At 49.2% G+C, this 20,131-nt stretch overlaps 2 protein-coding genes across 5 annotated transcripts in view; one reads left to right on the top strand and one right to left on the bottom strand.

The window, feature by feature from the left end:
• Window positions 1–20,131, top strand: part of Kat80 (katanin p80) — a 259,184-nt gene that overhangs the window by 56,685 nt on the left and 182,368 nt on the right. For all 4 annotated transcript variants that reach the window (XM_077686673.1, XM_077686671.1, XM_077686672.1 and 1 more), the window contains exon 2: window positions 19,248–19,378. In XM_077686673.1, coding sequence (XP_077542799.1) covers window positions 19,248–19,378 — 131 coding nt within the window. The remainder of the gene's footprint in view (window positions 1–19,247; window positions 19,379–20,131) is intronic.
• On the bottom strand, window positions 4,212–5,578 carry LOC144172282 (uncharacterized). The gene has a single exon (XM_077701034.1). It carries the CDS (start codon window positions 5,561–5,563, stop codon window positions 4,265–4,267), a length of 1,299 nt encoding a protein of 432 aa, XP_077557160.1. The 5' UTR covers window positions 5,564–5,578; the 3' UTR covers window positions 4,212–4,264.

Genomic DNA, 20,131 nt, shown 5'->3' with positions numbered 1-20,131 from the left:
GTCTCGATGCTAGCGCTGCCGTACGGCGGAGACGCGCGTGAATCGAGGCGCCCTACTTCAACGTTTAGAACCGCGTTTCCCTAGTCCACGTGCGCCCCAAGACCTTCGTAACTGTTGCCGGTTGAATTCTTAAAGGGACCCTGCAACACTCTCCATAAGCGCTTTCACTCTCCTTCGCGTCTGGAAGCACTGTGAAAGCTATAGTTATCGCCAGCACGGAGCGGCACTGCGTGATTTGCTGGTCGCACCAGATACGCCCTGCATCTCTCCTTTGTTTTTGAGGGTTTATTTTAAAGTTGGTATCGAAAAGCGTTCATTGCTGCAACTGGAGGAAAACCGGCCAACAGCCGCTACATGGCCTTTGTGACGTAAATCGAGCCGTCGAAGAACGTGAAGACCGGAAAAGAGAGAAAAATCTTTTGAGCGAGCTTACAAGGTATCTGATGGGCATAAAGCAGCAATTTTTGGTTGAGGTAATTTGCGACCCCCTAATCTAAGTACTGGGTGTGTTGGATGAATACGTTCTGCAAGCATTTAAGATTTCAGAAAAATTTGAACGAAGTGTTGCAGGGTCCCTTTAAAATGCCGCCAGAAGCTATAGTGGCGCGGGCGACAGCCGGCGACAGTGTAAATTTTTTTTTTCTGCAGTAGATGTAGTATTCATTTCGCGAAAAACAAGCGTCTATGAATTTTTTGTAAAGGAACACCGTAAATATCCCTTGTGTATTAATTTTCTGTCTTATATTTGCGTAATGTCTTGTTCTTGTTCAACAATGTTCACAAGTAGGAACATATAAACCGGACTTAGACATGTAGATTTCGCTGTGAGTCTATATGACTGTTGCGCAGACTTCGTTTCACATTGGCCGGGTGGCTAAATCGAATCACGGACGGACGGACGGACGGACGGACGGACGGATGGACGGACCAAAATTTCTGGGTTTAAGTAGCCCAAGAAAGGCTATCGTCTTTAAAACTATGCCCACATCCATTTTCTCTGCTGAAACGCACGTTTTTGCCATGACCGTAGAATATATAATCCAGGGCAAAGTCCAAGGATCAGTGATATTCATTGGTTCTCAAAGTGCAGTGCAGGCTTTGTCCACTGGCAAGTTCCAAAAAGAAATCCAGTCTTTAATCGTGTTCTAAAACTGTTGTGCTTAGCACACAAGCAGTCACCGTAAATCAGTCTGTTGGGTATTCCGGGATACAGTGGTATTTCCGGAACGAGGAAAGCGGACGGGAATGTTGTGCCTTCTGGTCTTCGGTCTAATACCCCTGCTACACGCGTGCGTTTGAAGTGACATGCCAATCAAATGGCCTTTGAAATTTCAAATGTATGACCTTTGAAAGTTCGAAGGCCATTTACGCGAATGTCATTTCAAACGCCCGTGTAGCAGGGGTACAACAAACAAGGTGTTAGATATCGCATGCGTTCCCTACGAGCATATTGAATCCTACAAACGGAAGAGACTGCTTGACCATTGGCAGGAATACTGGGATAGGCAGACAGCGAGCAAATTGCACATGATAAAAGCTAATGTAGGTAAACTGATCTCTCAAGAAGTGCAGCTTGCTGGTCCACTTGGTACATATCGACGAATGGGAAACCAGCGAAAAAGGGACGCAACACCGAAGGAGAGACGAGACGAAGAGGGACGAGACTGATCTCTCAAAGACGAATGTGGACTGGGAGTATACGGCATACACACGCTACTCACGCACACCCGTTAAAGGGTGCGGAACAGCCACGCTGCTTGAGATGTGTAGGGCTGTTCTCCGTCCTTCACGTGCCGGTTGAACGCAGAGTGCTTGCACCACAACGGAAACGCCGCTTTCCAGTATTATTTGCATACAGGATACCTCAACACCCATTGCATTTTTCGTCTTATGAGCCAATGTTTGCTTTTAAACGCGTTCTTAGGTACCTGTCAGACATTGATTCCTTAAAATGTGTCGTCCATAAGGGTCATCCATAAGCCCAGTCACTCGCTTAGGTTTGAAGCCGTGACAGATCATTCATTCCTCTTCAATAGCCCTGAGCCATGGCCAGGACAATGGCTGGGTCCATTTCATTGCCATCTCACCATCGACCTGTAGTATATTCGCATCGTACTGACATTTGTTTTTACTTGGCCCTCTGTACCAGCTAGTTTTAATTCCTTTAATCTTTTTATGCATCACCTCCAGTTGTAAAAGTGGCCCTGAATGAGTCGCACATCGCGGCATTTGCGCTTTTGGGCCTTACACGCTGGCGTCACTAAATAAAGGTTTTTAGAGTACCGGCACTCTTTTCTGTCATTGTTATGTTCCGCCAGGATTTTCATTGGTCGGTCGGCACCGCGTGATATTTGTTTACATATGGGCGCAGCCGTTTTGTTTCTGGGCGCCCCTCTCCTCTCGCTCTCTCTGCTGCGCGGACGCAAGAGCGGCCGGTCACACTCTGCCCGTCACAACCGGCGGCGGTTTCGTTGGGAGATGGCAACACTGCAAGCCAGAAACAAAATGGCCCCCAGACGCTTCTGGGTGCACGAATTGGCGGCACTCTTGAGCGTAGCTTATTTAGTGACCCTATTACACGTCATTGCGCCAGGAAAACCTAACATCATCATGATCTGTATTTTTTGTGTGTGCGCGCGCGTTTAATCGCCGACCGAACTACTGATCCGATCACTCCGACGTTGCTGTGCTTTGCGTGTTGAACTGAGGTGTTTTTGTGTACGCAAGGCTTGCCTATTATGGAATTTGCGCTTTTCAACTACTTTTGCTGCCCGCTGCGACATTACTAATAAGGCTTTATATCTTTAGTTTTATTGTATATGTAAACGTACATTTTGAGTGTTTGGTTTCGATCCTGTAAACTTAATTACTAGATATTATCAAAACTAATCAGATATATGTTTTACTCCCGTATGATTGGCCATTTGTCCAGGCCAATCAGTGAGCATTCGCTCATATGTTTGGGGCGGGTCTGTTGCAACGTCGGAATGCTTGATCATATATTGCTAGGTATCATGCATATACATTTGCGTGCTTCGAGGTGGGACACGGCCCCTGGATGATAGACGGACAGGTTCATCGACTGGCCGTGGCTGGGATTACAAGCCGCTAAGGCCAGCCGGCAGAGCAATGTGTACTCGTCGCCGATAACTTCGATAGCAAGTCTCGGCTGTGTAGGTGCCCATAATAGTGCTGATCACTCTGCTGGCTGACATTAAGTCCACGCGTTCCCGCGTTGCAGCTGAAGCATCACACGTCTCCAGTTCGTGCAAGGAATCGTTGTTTGGGACGTTGACTATTGTATAGAACCAACGTCCTGCTAAGTGCAAAATGTGGAATCCGCCCAATGTGCATCGACTAATTTACGCCGAGTAAGTGTATCGCCGAGTGTTTTAGAGATCTAAATTGGTTGACGGCGTGTAAATCGGTTGACGGCGTGTATTAAGGCGAAAGTCTTAGATCTCTACGCTTCGTGCAACGCGTGAGGTACAGAAAATACGCAGAATCGCTCATAAAATTGGAGCGCGCCAGGAAAGGGAGACAGCAGCGCTGGAAATGGGTTCTGGGAAAGGGCGACAGACCGTAGAACGTTTTGGATGCGCCATAGCCCTTCGCGACACGCATTATGATGTAGCTGTCAGAAAAAAATTGGCCGCGTATCTGCTCCTTTCGTTGCAAATGACGTCAAAACACGATAGTCTTTATCGGCTTTTGCGAAGTAAATGCCTCCCTTCGCTTTACCGCTCACCTCTCATGTTGTTCCTCTTGCGTCGCGCTCCTCCCAGGGTAAAGACGCCAAATGTTTGCTTAAATCATTTTAAATTTTGTGCGTTCCACTGCTCCAAACCGGGTGTCTCGATGCGAACGCTTCCGTACGGCGAAGACGTGCGTTAATCGAGGCACCCTCCTGCAACGTTTATAGAACCGCGTTTCCCTACTCCACGTGCGTTGCAAGCAGAACGTGGAAACTATCTAGTGGAACCTCGCGTAACTGTTGCTGGTTGATTTCTTACAATGGCGCCAGGAGCTATAGTGGCGCGGGCGACAGCAGGCGACGGCGGAGTGAATTCTTTTTCTGCAGTTGATGAAGCATTTAATTTCGCAAAAGTCAAGCATGTTTGAATTTTTATAAAAGAACACTGCAAATATCACTTCTGTATTGATTTGTTGTCTCATATTTGCGTAATGTCTTGTTCTTCTTCAAGAGAGAAACAACTTTATTGACAGTCCGGCATGGGATGGGGGGTGGGGTGAGACGAGCGTGCTAGACAGCCTGGGGCGGCAGCCTACTCATGCCAACCCGTGAGGGTGACGTTTTCGGCTGCTGTCTCGCCAGGATGTCCAGCACGTGCTGGACCACGTCTCTTTGGTCTCCAGGGTCTTGGCTTGTGATCTTGCTGCGCATGGCAGGAGGCATTGCTTCGTCTAGTCGGTCTGGGGGAGTGCAGTTCCAGAGCAAGTGTCTCTGGGTGGCTCTTGCTTGTTGACATTGTTGACAGATGTCTGTTGTATATACGGCGGGGCATATGTGTCGTGCCAGTACGGGTGTCCATATAGCCTGTGCTTGTATTTGTCGTAGTGTAGTAGCTTCCTTGCGGGTGAGGTCTCGATGGGGGGGTGGGAAGAGGCATCTATTTGTTCTGTACCACTGGAGAATGTCTCCGTAGGAGGTGATGGAGTATTCATCGTCATTGGACCGAGGTGCCGGGTGAATCGAGGGGCGGGGTGGGGACCCGCGGCTGGTTAGCGCGTGTGCCTCCATGTCTGCCTCTTCATTCCGGTTCGGTCCTGTGTCTAACTGCCCAGCGTGTGCGGGGAACCACTTGATGGTAATGTTGGGGCCTGATGATATTGTGGAGCATATTCTGGCAGTTGTATTACTGACGTTGTTTGTAGCGAAGTTGAGTATGGCCGTTTTCGAGTCGCTGAGGACCGTGCGGCATTTCGGAAGCGTAAGTGCCAGTGCAATGGCCAGCTCTTCGGCTTGTGTGGGTGTCTTGCACTGTATGCTTCCAGATGTTTGGAGTATCCCAGTGTCGGATGCGAGGACGGCTGCTACATACGTATCTGGTTGTTGGGGGTATTGTGCTATGTCCACGTAGTAGGCGTGTGGGTCTTTGACGTGCCACTTCGTAAAGGCCGTGGCTCTCGCCGACCGTCTCTCTTGATGAGCCTGTGGGTGCATGTGCTTAGGTAAGGGGGGAATCCGTAGGCGTTGGGCGAGAGTCCGGGGTAGCGGAGTTGCTTTCTTTGGAGCCGTTGTAGGTGTATTGAGTCCGACTCTTTGTAGTATTGCTCGCCCTGTCCTGGTCTGGGACAGTCTGTGATACTGAGCTGTGCTTTGGGCTTCTGCGATTTCGTCTGTCGTATTATGTACTCCTAGTGCGAGCATGCGGTCCGTATTGGTGTGGGCGTATAGTCCCAGTGCTGTCTTGTAGGTTCGTCTGATCATTGCATCTATCTTTAGCTTTTCGGCCGCCTTCCAGTTGTGGAAGGATGCCACGTAAGCGATGTGACTTAGTGCAAAGGATTGGGTGAGTCTAAGTAGACTATCTTCTCTCATGCCTTGGTATCGCGTGGCCACTTTCCGGAGGAGTCGAGTGGCCATCGTGAGCTTGGCGTGGAGTTTCTGCACTGTGACGTTGTTGTGGTGCGAGTCTTGTATGTGCAACCCGAGCACTCTGATCGTTGGGACTTGTGTTATCGGCATTCCGTCCTGGGTGACCACATTGATGGGGGTGTGTTGTTTGGCTGGCCTGCTCGTTCTTCTACAATGTTGGCAAGTTTGAACATTACACCGGACCAAGACGGGTAGATTTAGCTGTGACTATATAAGACTATTGCGCAGGCATTCTTTTGCTTTGGCCGGGTGGCTGAATCGAGTCACAGACAGACAGACGGACAGACATACAGACAGACCAAAATTTCTGGGTTTAAGTAGCCCAAGAAAGACTATCGTCTTTAAAAACTGCTTGTGTATGTAAACACGCTATCGTAAACGTGACCACCGTTTCCTAACTATTGGTAGAATAGAAAACTTATACACATTATTGGGATCTGTAGCCCTTATATATTAAGGTAACAGCTACCGTTTTGCTTTAATAAACGTTTTAAATAGATAGAAAACGTAAAACCAAGAACACCTACTTGAGGCGCCGAGCATTTGGCGTGTCAAGTAGGTGTCCTTGAACCGCTCCGTAGGTGTTCTTGAACCCCACTCGAACCGCTCAGCCAGCATTCGCATTTCCCGCTCTACGGCGAGAAATACGAACGCTGGCTGAGCGGTTCAACTGGGGATGATCACGACTGTAACTCACAAAAATGCCCGTAAAAGTCGGGTGTACACGCCGTGTCGCAAAGGGATCACAGGAGGTACAACTAGGCTTCCGCATTCATATTCTTTAAACGTTCGAAGCATCCCCCGTAACTTTTTCAATCAACTTGCCGAAGCGCGGTAGTCGAAAAAATAGTGTCAGTTTGTAGTTCTTGCGCTAATAATTAGAACGCGGTTCAGTTATTGTTTGTACTTTTTCGAGCAAGGAGGCTTTTACTGTACTTTTGCCTAAGAGCCGAGAACAACTTAATGGCGCAGCCCCAGCTTCCAAACTGTGCCATCGTTAAGAAGGAATATTAAGGGGACGAGTGAACGTAAATAGCCCTTAGCGGTGATATTTGGGTCATGTCGCTTTTGGCGGTATGCGCAGGCGAGTTTATGATCGCTTTCCCGGTTGTGTGGCTACTTGTCTCCAAGGGGAGGTATATATGGTGGCAGGGATGCCGCGACTGAACCGTGTTGATGTGCGGCTAGCCGACGGGTTTCTCACACTCTGCTTATTTGACCTAGTGATAGGTTACTTAGTCCTTCTCTCCTGCGAAAAAAGTGTGGTCAGAACCGTGGGTCGAGGCGGTTAAGATATTTTCTTTTGGGGGCAACCTTTGAGGTGTAAGAGGGGGGGGGGGAGTAATCGGGTTTTCTTCGGGCTATACGTACGTACAAGTTCATTCAATACTGCTGGCTATTTTCTGTCTCCTTTGTGTTAACTAATGTTTCTTGGTGTGCAGTCGAAGCGCCATAACTCGACTGCAGAAGCTTGCTCAGCCTCGAATGCTGTCTGGTCACGTCACCATTAGTCGCTGTTTTCCCATCGCAAACTCTTTCTACCCCGCCGCAGCCCCTCTCAATCGATTCCTTGCCTTTGAATCATTGACCTCTTGTCCCATACCCCTGCATCCACTTCGTTTCTCGTGCGATCCAGCGTTCGTCGCTTCGATTTTCAGAACTTGAAGGGGCAAATGGTATCAGGCACATTGAGATAAATAAGGCCAGTTCCATGCTTTCATCTTAGCACCTATAATTCGTAATCACGAACTAGTATAAGTAAATCACCGAACCTACCATTTATATTTTTTTATATTATATGATTGCCGCTTGGTGAGGTGGCTTCAAACAGCGACGCATCGGCATGCGAACAAACATTCTGCTCCGGCGGTTAGCAGTATGAAAGTAAAAATGCCCAGCTTTGTGTGGGCGGACGTGGAGTGACATTTTGGAGCGGAAGACGAACTGGTTACCGCCCGTCAGCATGCTCCTCTTCCACGGACGCCCCGGGCCCCTTTGTGCACGTGGACAGATGGGGTCGCACGTGACTGGCGCTGCGTTCGCGAGGACCTTTTAATTGGGATACGGTGCAGAGCCGAAGTCGATGTCCCCCTGCGTGTCTGGCCGGTGTGATTGACAGACGTCGCGCTTGGCGGCGGCTGGGCTTCTGATACTCGTGGCCGCCCGGTGCCTGCTGGCGTGCCAGACGACGCTGCCGCAGTCCGTCACCTTGTGTGCGACGATGTTGCTCAGCTCCCCGCCACTCGGAACGTGCGCGCGCCCAGATTGACTGCCGTCACGCATTGCATATCTCTCGAAGCTACACGGCCGAACTTCGCTTCTGGCCTCGTTTCCTGCGCACGTACGAATCCCGTCGCGAGTGAACGTTGATGACGCGCTTATCAGCCGGCTAAGTCTCTGGCGCTGGTGTATTCCTAACATCTCATGGCGATTGGATATTCATTTTCAGGCACGCACAGCGACCAGACTCCCTGTTTTCCAGTCTTTTATGCGTTGAGATGGCGCGTCTAAATGTCGCGTTGAACTTGAAGCCGTTCAAAAATGTGCACTAAACGTGTATTATCCGGTGAACTTTGGCTTGTACACTACTGTTTTACGACGCAAATACGTTTCTCGATTAGAACAATTGGCTTGGAGACAGCTGGGTGCTGAGACCCCAATATTGAATACCCAGATGGGATGAATTGCCAAGCTTCAGGGGGTCCCGAGAAGCACCGAGTACCCTCAGAGTACCCTCAACGTTTGGATTTTGTGGGCTGAAAACTACAAGACCCCTAGCAGAGGCGTCCCCGACCCACATGCCATGGCGGAGGGCGATGTATACGTACGCGTTCATGCCGACCACCTGGGCTGGTGCTCTTTGACCGGAATTTATCGCACCTGGGTTTATTTTAATGCGAAAGCCCCATTAAGCAAAAATCCGGCGTGACCTAAAGATGGTCCGGAAAATGGCCGGCAGCGCGAACAGAATAAAAGTAAAGAAAATAACATGAATCTGGAATTTGAACCCAGATCCTACAGAATGCCAGCACAACACGCATCACCTGCAGCATACCCGGCCCTTGACTTCTGCAAACAAAAGTTGGACCTAGTAAACCGCCTTTGACTTAAAAACGTGTGTTAGAGAAAATATTGAGGCCTGTAGGGATAATTCGAACATGCTGATTGTAGAATTAAAAAAGCACGCTTAGGCTAAGGCTTACAATGTATAAGGCTTACAAGGCCGCAAAGAGAAAGGAAATGAAAGATGGAAATAATCCCCCTCCGTGGGTGGACGTCAATGTCATGAATGAGAAGATAACGAAAAAAAAAACGAAAACGACGTGAATGGAAAGGGACCATGGCCCTGGTAATGAGAGGACACAATTGCACCTCTGCAGGTCAACGGGCATGCCAATTACGAAAGTAGCAAACCGTGTTTACGGGAATCCGGGGCGATCGGCCAATTACTTCAATCATTGTAACTTACAGGAAGGAAAGGACGCAAGGAAAGCGCCCTGGTAATTAATCTCGCTTTAACCTACAAGCCTCAACTTCAATCAACTTCGGCTAAAGGGAAAACCTTCTGTCTCATCCACCGAGCAGGTCGCATCTTTGACCTCACATCAACTTCGCCTCGCATGGCAAAGTTAAGGTCCGTTATGGGATTGAAATTGATACCGATGCCTCGTGGCGTAGTGCACTTGTACACAACAGACTACGTCCGAGGGAAAATTTAAAAAAAAAATCATCAATCCTTTAAAAAAGGAAACACTTAGGTTTAACGTTTCACTACTTGGCAGATGCTTTTTCTCTCTTCTATAAAGTTTTTTTTATATCCTGGCACTGATATGAATCTTCGTAGCTGAGAGGCTGCTTAGTGCGGCTTCACCGTTACCCTTGAGGAGTCAAACCCTGCTGCACAGCCCTGGTCGGCAACCCTGTCTACACAACACAAAAAAGGGGTTGTGTAGACAGTCCGGCATTTCGAAATCTTCGTCTTTGCTTTTCTCGTCTGTCTGTGTAACCAAGGGCAGTAATCAATGTGTCGTTCTCGTATCTCTCGGCTAAATTTCCGCTCCTGCGACTAGCTCTTTGTAGCCAAACTTGCGGACAAGGCCGCGGCCGACTCTTGAATCGAGTGAGGTGGCTGTCTGCACTAAAACTGGAGGAAGAGCAGCAACACCAATCAATAAATCAATCAATGAACTTGGAAGGGTGGAGTTAATCGGATCACGTAACATTGCGATCTTCAAAATCCTGCGGGGAGCATTAATGTCAAAAGAATTAACCACAGTTTGAAATAAAAAGTCAGTATGGCTGTGCTCTATCTCTGGTACTCGTTGACTTCATTCTGCAGTGGGTGGATGCAAATGGATGGATGCGGTGGGTGGGCCTGTATGGACAATTATGACCTCAGCAGACCGCAGCCAATGCAGACACAGGGCTTCCGGCATGTGCCAGAGTACTGCAGCATGAAATCATGAGCTCTGGGAACAATGTGCTTGAATGTGCGTTTGTTCGCCCTATAATTAAGAGGTAGCGTGGTATTTTTACGAAGTGCCACTTTCGAGAACCGATAGGGCGTAAGGAAAGTTGGGTGTTTTGATAGGACACCTTGCGCTCATGTCGTCTACGTGAACGTCTGTGTATGTGTACACACACGCATATATGTGAAGTCAATGGTATGACGGAAGCCCGTCTGCCGTCTGGTCGGGATGCATTTTGAAGAAGAAACACCAGTACGCCGACCACAAGGTATTTCGAGTTTAAAAATAAATTAACGTTTCGGCTTCCACGCGGAAGCATTGGTCACAATAAAATCTTGAAGGGAAATAATCGCCTTTAATACGTTAAGTATATATGTATATATAATATGCGTGTGGGGGGGGGGGGGGGCGGGCTCGTTGAGAAACAGAAATGAAGACCGGCAGTCTACAACACCAAGGAAGGCATAGGGGAATGTTTACGGTTGTTATTTTTTTACTACGATTAGTTAATTACCATTATTTTTAAATTTGTGTACGAAAGAAAGGGAAGAAAAGCACGCGTCGAGAGCGTAGACCGAATCGGAAGTAGGGGTGATCCCGCATAGGAAGGGTGCAGTGGAGTTGGCCGGTATGGGAGACTAGCCACCAACAAACGGTGCGGTGCGATAATGGTGGACGAGGAAGAAGTTGCCAGTAAAGGTGTTGGTTCGTTGGCTGCCATGTCTCCTGCGTTACACACACACACGCGCACGCACACGCGCACATATAGTACATACATATGCATGTATACATGTACATAGTCTCACAGCGCTATACGCGCCTTGTGCTAAGTTGGGACAGACATTGATTAGTTGCTCTGTATATGTATTTTACTATGCATTTGTTCGTAACGAATCGAAATATTGGAATGTGTGCAGGTCTTCCCCCCTCCCCCAACTTATGCTGGGCAATAGGGGCCGTTCAATATATCGGCTTTCGCCGATAAGAGTATCCTGGTCCCCATTGCCGCGAGGGGTCCCCCTCGGGCGCAGGGGGCGTGTTCTCCTCGAGGTGACACACGCGCTTCTTCCCGTCGCGTCTCACAATTATTGGCGGCGCCCAATTTCTGCGAAGGCTGTCGTCCGACCCCGCTGTGCCCACTGCAGGTACCGTGTCGGCGTTATCGAGGCCAAGTTCGCGCTCCGCCGACGGCGCTGGTGCATGCGTCCATCCTCTGACCGGCCGCGTGGTCGCATGTCGCGCGTGTGCACATTTATACCCGCGGATGGTCGCAGCTCGGTGTTTCTCCCAGCCCATTTTCCTACGGTCGGCCGGGTCAGTGCGGGGGGGGGGGGGGGGATATTCCCCGCGACGCCCCCTTTCTTTTTCTTTTTATGAGGCGACACGTTCGTACAGCTTTGTTGCTTATTCGGGCCATCGATGCACCTGAGGCGTGAGTCCCGTCATTGATCCGCCAGTACTGCTTACTTTTACCCTGATTAATGCTCGCAACCTACTTTGACTCTTACCTTTCCTCCATGTTTGATCAGGGTGCTTTCCTCGAGGCGAAGTTCGGCGCCTATAGCAATCGTTTGGTGGTTGTCGAGGTTATCGGGATGCTGGCGGTTTGCCAGAAGGGGTAATCAGAGCAATCTGGGGGGCTGCTTGGTCTGACATGATTAGAATGCAGAGCGCTAAAGAACGGGACAAACAAAGACGCACCACACAGTGCAGTGTGCGGCGGGCTGCGCGGTGTCTTTTTTGTGTTCGTTCGTTCTTAGCGCTCTGCATTTCAAAAGAGGTGACTTAGTTTTCCGAATTTACAGTAAATGCTGAAAAACCTTGGTTGATTAAACTGGCCGTTTACATATTTATTACATCTTTAACTGGCAAAGTAGAAGTGCTCCTTAAAACACACACTCGTGCAAGTGCGCTCGCGCACACCCAGCGCTACCAACATGCACTACCCACAGTTCGTCGACCAGCAGGTGGCACACATGAAAAAAATTGGCCGCGTATCTGCCCACTTTCGTTGCAAGTGTCGTCAAAATACGATAATCGTTTGCTGCCCCTGCCACGTAAATGCCTCTCCTCTCCCGCGATAAGCACAAAGGAGGATTGCGAAAGTCAATTTAATTTTCCCGCTTTCCACTGCTCGCTGCATGTACTGGGACCTTTTGTTACTGTTGAATTTATGACACTGCCACGAAGTCTAGGCTCGCGTGAGCGCTCGTTGTATTTTCGGGGCAAAACATTCTTTTCAACGCGTATTTTTTTTTATATCGCAAAAATAACGTAGCCACGCATGTATAATTAAGATGTCACTACGAATACCGCTCATGTATTGACGTATTGCCTGAAATATGCCTAATTTCTTATTTTTCCTTAATAGTGTTGACAAGTACACGAAGTGTGTTTCAGATTTAGTGGTGTGGAAAAGTTTTGCCTATATAAACCTGTCGTACAGGTATCATTTTCACTTTTAGCCTGAAGGCTGAATGGAGGTACAGTCAGACAAATATACAGACAGATAGACATTTCGGGTTTAATTGGAAGACTGTCGTCTTAAAAAATCACCAATTCCGATACGTATGTGTGCAAGTGATATGAACGGACAGCGCTGATGATATAGTTTCAGTGTTATAAGCGTGCTCTAAGTTGCTTTTCTTGCCTTAGTGTAGCATTGTATGTTAACCAGTTTCAGGTTACTTAATTTTTAGAAACATAGCTGCTTTCAAGGGGAAAAAAATCACTGGCGCTTCAAGTCAAGTTTATTCGACATCGAAATACAGATACTATTACTACGGACCATAATTCAGATGTCAGGAGCGCGGACAAAAAGCCAACAGAAGCGGCTTGACGGGGTCCGTACACCATAACGTATTTATAAAACAATTGTGTATACTTATGCAAACAAAAATACATACATAACTCAATGTAGTAAAAACATTGCCCTTAATCTGACCTTCACTGTTGTGGAAATCGCGGCACTGCTGGAAATTGTGCTCGCGTGCATGGCTCGATTTGGAAATGAACGCAGTTCTGAATTCCATCTTATATGAGACATCCGTTTCTCACACGAGTCTGACTTAAATTGTAGTTGATGCGATACTGCAATGAGTGTTTATGTGCGCCTCTGACTGAGAGGAGGTCTTTAAAGGGCCATCCGGTTAGGTTGACAGAAAGTTCACGTACGACGTTTCGAGTTGATGTGCGGCCAAAGTCCGTGGGGTCGTTTGCCCACCCTTCTCGCAGCTATTGAGTTGGGCTGCGTCTCGTACGAGCGATTGAGCTACGGATGCATCCAAACCTGGCGTATTTTTGAGCCTTGACCGAAGACCAGGGCACACGTCTTTTATCGAGCGACTATGCTCTAACCAGTTTCGCCACCGGTTGAGCGGCAGAGCGCAAATCCTGGCCGCGGGACTGTATGCGTGTGCACTCACTCGCTCACTGTGCTTTGGTTCTGGTGGGCGGCCTTGCGTCCTCCGCGAGGTTCCCGGGCTCAAGGCCGGCGCACTCGGGGCCGGCCACGCGTGAGCGCGGCCCCCGGGCGCGAATTCTCTTCTCTCCTCTAGGTCAACGCCGTGGGTCAGAGCTGTGTGCTGCTTGGGAATGCGGGGCAGCCGCTGTCCCGGCCTTGTCGCGCTGTGTGCGGCCCTGGAAACGCTCGGGGGCCCCTATCTGAATGTCGGCGGCCCATGGGCCCTTGCTGACACCATGGGTGGCCCCGGGCCGCGGAGCTCTTTATTCGCAGAGCGCGTCCCACACTACCTGAGGGCTCTCATCCTTTCAATCTGTGTCGTGATATCGAGCTTGAGTGTTTTTATCTGTCTTTCAAGTGATATCGATCTTAACATGCATGTAACTGACAGCAACTGAATAGGCGAAAGCGTTGTGATTTCATTGAGTGATCTATTATTCACGTATCTACCTACTCTTTGCTTTATATGTCCTGCGTAGAATTGTACTCAACACAGCGAACAGGGCTTAGATGTGAAACTGGAACCCCTGTTTAGGGTGCGTGGTTATAACCTTTTTTTAATTTTTTTTTGCTAGTGTAGAATTAGTGCGGCTCGAGGACAGCGTAAACACCATCAGCGATGACCTGAGGTTTTTCGAGCGATTCTTCCTTCTATCAGAAAAGTCAGAAAACGTGCATTTCGTGAAGAAAGCATAGGTGCAGAAAATAGGTGAAAACTTCCTTATCCCATATGGCTCGCTGTCTGATGGTATTAGATGATATGGGGCAGGAGGCGGCCACACGTACCGTTGAGCCCAACCAGGGCGAAGTGTCTGTAAGCATGCAGAGATCCTTTTTACACTGTTCTCAGTAGCCGAAGAACAGAATAACCGGTATCCGCGGGGTATATTTTACGGCCACAGCTGCCCACTTGGAAAGCACCATGGTTGACGGCACGTAACGAAGAATTCTTCGGCGCAAATATGTACCTGTGCATGCGATCCTGGGCGGAATTGAGTTCTTTTTAACATTTGCTTTTACTCACCGTACAAACATTGAATTCTGAGCGCCCGCTCTTGGACGAAAGTTTCCGCTGTTCACCCTGGGATGCCGGTGTTTTCCTGTACACATTTGCTCTATACAGACCGCCAAGGCTTATGGTTTTCTGTGTTCAATGTGCGTACTGAATCCCTTTTTGTCTTGAATCTTGAATACTGTACTAAGCCCGTCTTATCTGATGATGCGTTAATACTAGGAGATTTAGTGTTAATAAAGGAGAAAAATTCGTTAAGGACTGAAAGAGAACGAGATACTCGGGAAATGAATGCGGATCTTGTAACGTGGCGCTCAGTTTTCATAATAGTTTGGATTGAATTACGGTATCAAAGGCGTTAGAAAAATCAAGGAATGTGGCATATGTACACGATTCCCTACATAAGGCTAGAAGAAATGTCACGTGGTTTTATTATGTTAGATGATGTACCCTCGTCCAAGGCCGCGCTGAACAGCAGTAGGCAAATGATGCGAGTCGAGAAATTTACTGACGGGTTTTGGTATCATACATGTTCGAATTGAGCACGAATACTGAGTTAATGTATTTGGACGATGTACGTTCTAATGAGTTTCTTATGCTACCCGACTTGGATTACTTTACCCAGGATAAAGAATAAAGAGCCAGAATGAATGACCTTACCCCCTGCGACTTAGCCACGTCACGGTGCTGGCTAGTTAGTAATACATGGGCAGTGACTTAAGAATCACAGCGAACTACTTACGCGCCCGTGTGTGTGTCGTTCCTCAGTCGTCGTCCTTAATATTTGTAGCTGTGATTCGTCGTCTTTCTAAATTAACGACTTCTAAAAACATATTGGGAACATTATCGGGGCCTGCTGATTATTAACATGTAGATTTAATACAAGATTTATTTCCCCTCAGCTGACATAAACAGTATTAATGGCGCGTGGTGGATTGCCTAAAGCAGTCTGCTGAGGGTTGTCATCGCACGAGGAAGACGATTGGAAGTACGTATTTAATGGGCCTATGGACCGCAAGGGAAGTCGGTGTAATTGCGCTGGATAAAATTGAGGCCCGTTCTTTTTTAGCATTTGTCTTTTGCCACGCATGCAATGCGAGTAGACGTCCTGGTCATAAGCGTACCGGCTAGATGAGCATTGTCCTTTTTCGGATTCTGGTGCCCTTAGTGTGGCATTTTGGGCTCATTTTTGCCACAAGAACCACCAGTTCCGCACGAACACACTGCTGGCTTCACCGCACAGCACTGACGTCACGGGGGATTGACAGGTGGGAGGACGCGGCTTTCAGTTACGTTCCTTGAAAGGGCATTATTTGCGGCGACGTCATTCCCGTGAATCCCATAACTTCCGGTTGCGTTCTTCCGGCTGTCGTTAAAAAGTTTGCATCAGTCCCTCCTTCCGGGGTCGCGTGACCGACAGCTGCAGTTCAGTTGCGGACGTACGGCGAGGGCCGTGCAGGTTGCGCCATTTCCACCAGTGGGCAAGCAGTTCTGGCGTTGCTTGAATGTTATCGCTCGTGGCGTTGCCGCAGCGTGGTTCTTTGATATAGCCATTGACGCAACTCTATCGGTCCCCGTGCTGGCTTCCTCTCTAAAAGACCAAAATGGCGGAATTCTGTTGGCTTCATTCTGCAAGACGTCGTTCATTTCATTTATTCATACTGCAGGCCAAGATGCTGGCCCATGCAGGGAGGGCAGTACAGAGCAATAATTCAAAGAACGCATGAACAGATCACACGTGCTTCCGATCAGCAGATCGGAAGTAGATCAGAAGCAGTAGATCGGAAGCAGTAGTAGTGGAAGTAGATCGGAAGCAGATCAGCAGTGCTTCCGATCACACGTTGTGTGATCGGAAGCACTGCTGCGTCGACCTTTAGCCTGCGTCCTCTCCCACGTATGCGCGCAGGTGAAGTTGGTCGGGGCAATGCTCTTTGCGACCACAGAGAACTCGACCCGTGCAAGCTGTAGCCGTGCCGCCGTGTAACGTCGTGGACAAGGCAAACGCTTCAGATTTCCTGGCGAGCGCATACGGCACTGCAAATGGGATGAGCACTGGCGTGTTGGTGTACACCCGCTTAACCGTTGGTGATTCGATAGCTGCGTCGGAAACGCTCTGTCGGTTTGTAGAGCTCCTATCCCGTCGCGTGCATTGTCGCTTGCAGATGAAGCTGTGCGTCAAGAACTACCGGCGTGGCGCGCGAACTCCATTGTTTCACGCTTGGCGGGCCTTCAGCCGGAGGTTGACCCGGTGCGCCCGTCGCGACGTTCGCCGGCGCCTGACTACGTCTGTGGCGCATGACCCAATCAGCGTGTCAGCTACGGCCGCCTCGCGCCGTCTCCTTTTCCGTCCGTGGGCCTATCGGCTGTTTTACGCTACATGTAATAGTCTGCGATGGCTGTCTGTTTTATGTAGGTTATTCCAGCCATGGAGATTGATCGACAAACCTTACGATTTGTTATTTTGTGCTTTTTCACGATTAGGTTTTTTAACCGTCTCACCGCTTCAACTCACGGGGAGCCAAATGAGCCACGTGGGCTTGGGCTCATGTAGTTATTATGTTCAGGTAGCCCGCTAATGTCGCAGCAGCCTGTTACAAGCATGCTCGGAGTATGTTACAAAGAAAACGTCAAGCTTGTACCTGTATACCAAAGGATAGAAAGAGGGCGATTGTATTTGCAGCCTCGAAAAAAGAGGAGTTCAAACGAGGTCAGAGGCGCCGCCAATCGGCCATTTGGTAAGCTCTGGCAGTGGTAGCTGAGTGATGTTTTGATCCCTTGCAAGTGGCAAGGGCTGGGCTCCATATTCTGCTGCAGTTTGAAATCAGTGATATGCGTCCCGGAGACCTCATTTAACTTGCTTGCCTCCGAGGGTGGTCTGATTCTTGATGAATGTCTGAGCATATTTAGATTTCACCGCGTCAAGCGGTCAAAGCAGTGAAACGGTCACTATGCAGAGTGTACAGTTTTATTTTTATATGCGTAACGTATCTTGTGAACTCCGCCTGCTTTTTTTTTTTTTTTTGAACACACTCCGGGCCATTTCTCAAGAGGGCGACGCTCCAAAACCTGGGCCGCTGTTAAACTACACAGACATCTTGGCTCACTACCGCCACGAGCGCAGAAGCTTCCCCGCACCTCATCCCGAACTGACCCGCACTGAAGCCACCACTCTGCGCCAATTACAAACAAACTCATACCCGCATGGCACCATTCTACACGCAATCCACCCCACCCTCTATCCCGGAACCTGCAAATTCTGCACCCAGCCCAGCACACTATATCATATGGTATGGGAGTGCTCACAAACCCCTAGCCTCTCCCCAAACTCCAACCCCACCTACGAGCAGTGGGCGGCCCGGCTGACCAGCTCAGACCTCTCCGACCAGCGAGACCTGGTACGAAGAGCAAGAGCAGCCAGCGAGGACCTGGGTTTTCCGGACTAAAGAAGACCCCCCACAGGGCAGGTGCCCCTAACATCAGCACCCAAAGCTCGTCTTAAATAAAGTTTATTCCATCCATCCATCCAGAAGCTCTTCTTCTGTTGCTTTTGTACTTGGTTTCTTGGCGTCGCTTTTATTTTTTATTTTTTTTAAGGCGATCCTACTTTGCTGAGACCGTAGAGTTGTTTTGTTGGAAATGTGCTTCTTGTTCTCCGTTTTCGTTAAATGTACACTGAAGGCAACCAGCAAGTTGGTTTCAAACGAAAGTCTGACCTTCCCATAGCCGTCTTATCGTTGATTCAGTGCCAAAAATGCCTTAATTGCTGATAAATTGCTAGTTAAACGCTGGTCAAACGTAACGCAAACAGCGTCATGATAAGCCGGAAGCAAGCGAGACAGCGGTGATGTAGAGCGATAGAAGCAACCGAATACAACGCTTCCACGTACCGAGCGGTTTGATCAGTTTCAGTCTAATCAGTCGTGCTTTCTCAAACTCCCACGTCCTTTGCAGCTCCGGACCACTAAGCAAAATGTTCCTTCATGGTATGCATGATCAGTATTGACGCTTCGTTGAAGAAAAGCAGTGTCCCTTGAGGCCCCGCGCGTGTTGGCGTCAAACCAACAGCTCGTGCGTAGCTCGCCCGCTTCCTCGGAAAGCGGTACCGCCGCCGCAAGTATGAACGAGTAGCGCCAGGATAGTCGTTTCGCACACCAGACGGTTTAAGCACTTCCGGTGTAAGTTGCGCGGTATAGCCAGTGGCGGCGGCACCTGTCTTCACGTTTTCGCTATTTTCTACCTTATTTTAAAGAAAGCTACGCGTAAGACTGATATATTCGTGTTCTCGGTAAACTAATCTATTGATCTAGAGCAACTTGTATTTTGATTTCAGTGTCCCTTTAGCCAAGTCTGGGTCTTGGATCTCATTTCAGGCAAAACATTGCACATGTACGTTGCCTTGTGGTAGTGGCCGTCTGGTCTGTGTAGTTTGATATGTTTGTATTTTGCTTGTATTTTTTTTTCTCAGTAAGCGAACTTCTACCGTTGCCCTCGTATATCTCACATTAGCTGTTTCGGCGTGTACTAACTAGAAGCTCCAGCCGTTCAGTCAGCAGTATGGCGGTTGAAAGCAGTTTGCTACTGTTGATGCAGCGTGCCAGACTTGTGTACTTTCAGGGGGCGCGTGACAGGTGCTCGTGAAGAGCCCCCTAATCTCTCCTTTTCCGTTTTTCTTTTGCATCGCAGAAGAGTTCGTCGCTCATGGATCGACAGTCAAGTGCCTCGCCATCGGCCACAAGTCCGGCCGCGTCATGGTCACCGGTGGCGACGACAACAAGGTCAACTTGTGGGCCATTGGCAAGACGAATTGCATCATGGTGAGCTTTCGGGCTTCGTTTCATTCCTCCTCCTTCCTATTCATGCACTGTCAGGAACGTGTTGAGCAACGTCAAGACTTGAGCGTCACGCTTGTTTTGATAGTTCATCAAGACGTTCCTTTTGAGCTGTCTGCTTGAGTTATAGAACATAAGTTCGGTTGTACGGTCAGGTTGTTGCATCTAAACGCCCGTTTTCGTTTTTCCTTTCTGAGAAAAGTATGAGGGTTGAGAGGAGCCGCTGCTTGTTCAAACCAAGGTCGTCAGTCGGAAGAGCAATTCTCGGGGAACGGGGCGGTGACTCGGGCCCCACGCTGAGTGGCGCGTTTGTTTCGGGGCCGAGTCCCCCCTTGGTGGCCTCGTTTTGGCTCCCTCGCGCTCTACCCCCTTTCTCTTTCCCAATTGAATGCGGTTTTTCTTCTTCGGCCCATCGGTTACCGTGCGCCGGCTATTTTCTGCCGCGCTGGAGTTTTTGGGCGAGATTCGGCGCTCACGTCTCCGCGAGCGGAGCACGAGAGCGTGGAGGGCCTCGTTCCATTGTGCAGGGCCGGGCAAAGGCCGGGAGAATGCGGCCCGCTTAAGAGTGCGCGTGAGCCCTTCGGCCGAACAATGTGCAGCGCGTGTGTGGTTCCATAACCATTCCTCGGAGGGAGCATTTTGAGCCGCTCTTTGATCGCCGGAGCGGCCAGTGGCTGAATTCCTCCGCCTCGTGGCGCTTTCCTAATCCGGCGCCAGGCTGTTGATGGGCGGCCGACC

The sequence above is a fragment of the Haemaphysalis longicornis genome, unplaced genomic scaffold, assembly GCF_048455015.1.
Source record: "Haemaphysalis longicornis isolate Haplotype H1 unplaced genomic scaffold, Haemaphysalis longicornis Haplotype H1 scaffold_1, whole genome shotgun sequence".
Classification (NCBI taxonomy): Eukaryota; Metazoa; Arthropoda; class Arachnida; order Ixodida; family Ixodidae; genus Haemaphysalis; species Haemaphysalis longicornis.
The sequence above is the reverse complement of the archived record's forward strand: the minus strand, read 5'-3'. Positions and strand labels throughout refer to the sequence as shown.

Excerpts from the sequence above, each read along its gene's own strand:
- LOC144172282 (XM_077701034.1), bottom strand. The coding sequence starts at position 5,563 with ATGAGAGAAGATAGTCTACTTAGACTCACCCAATCCTTTGCACTAAGT.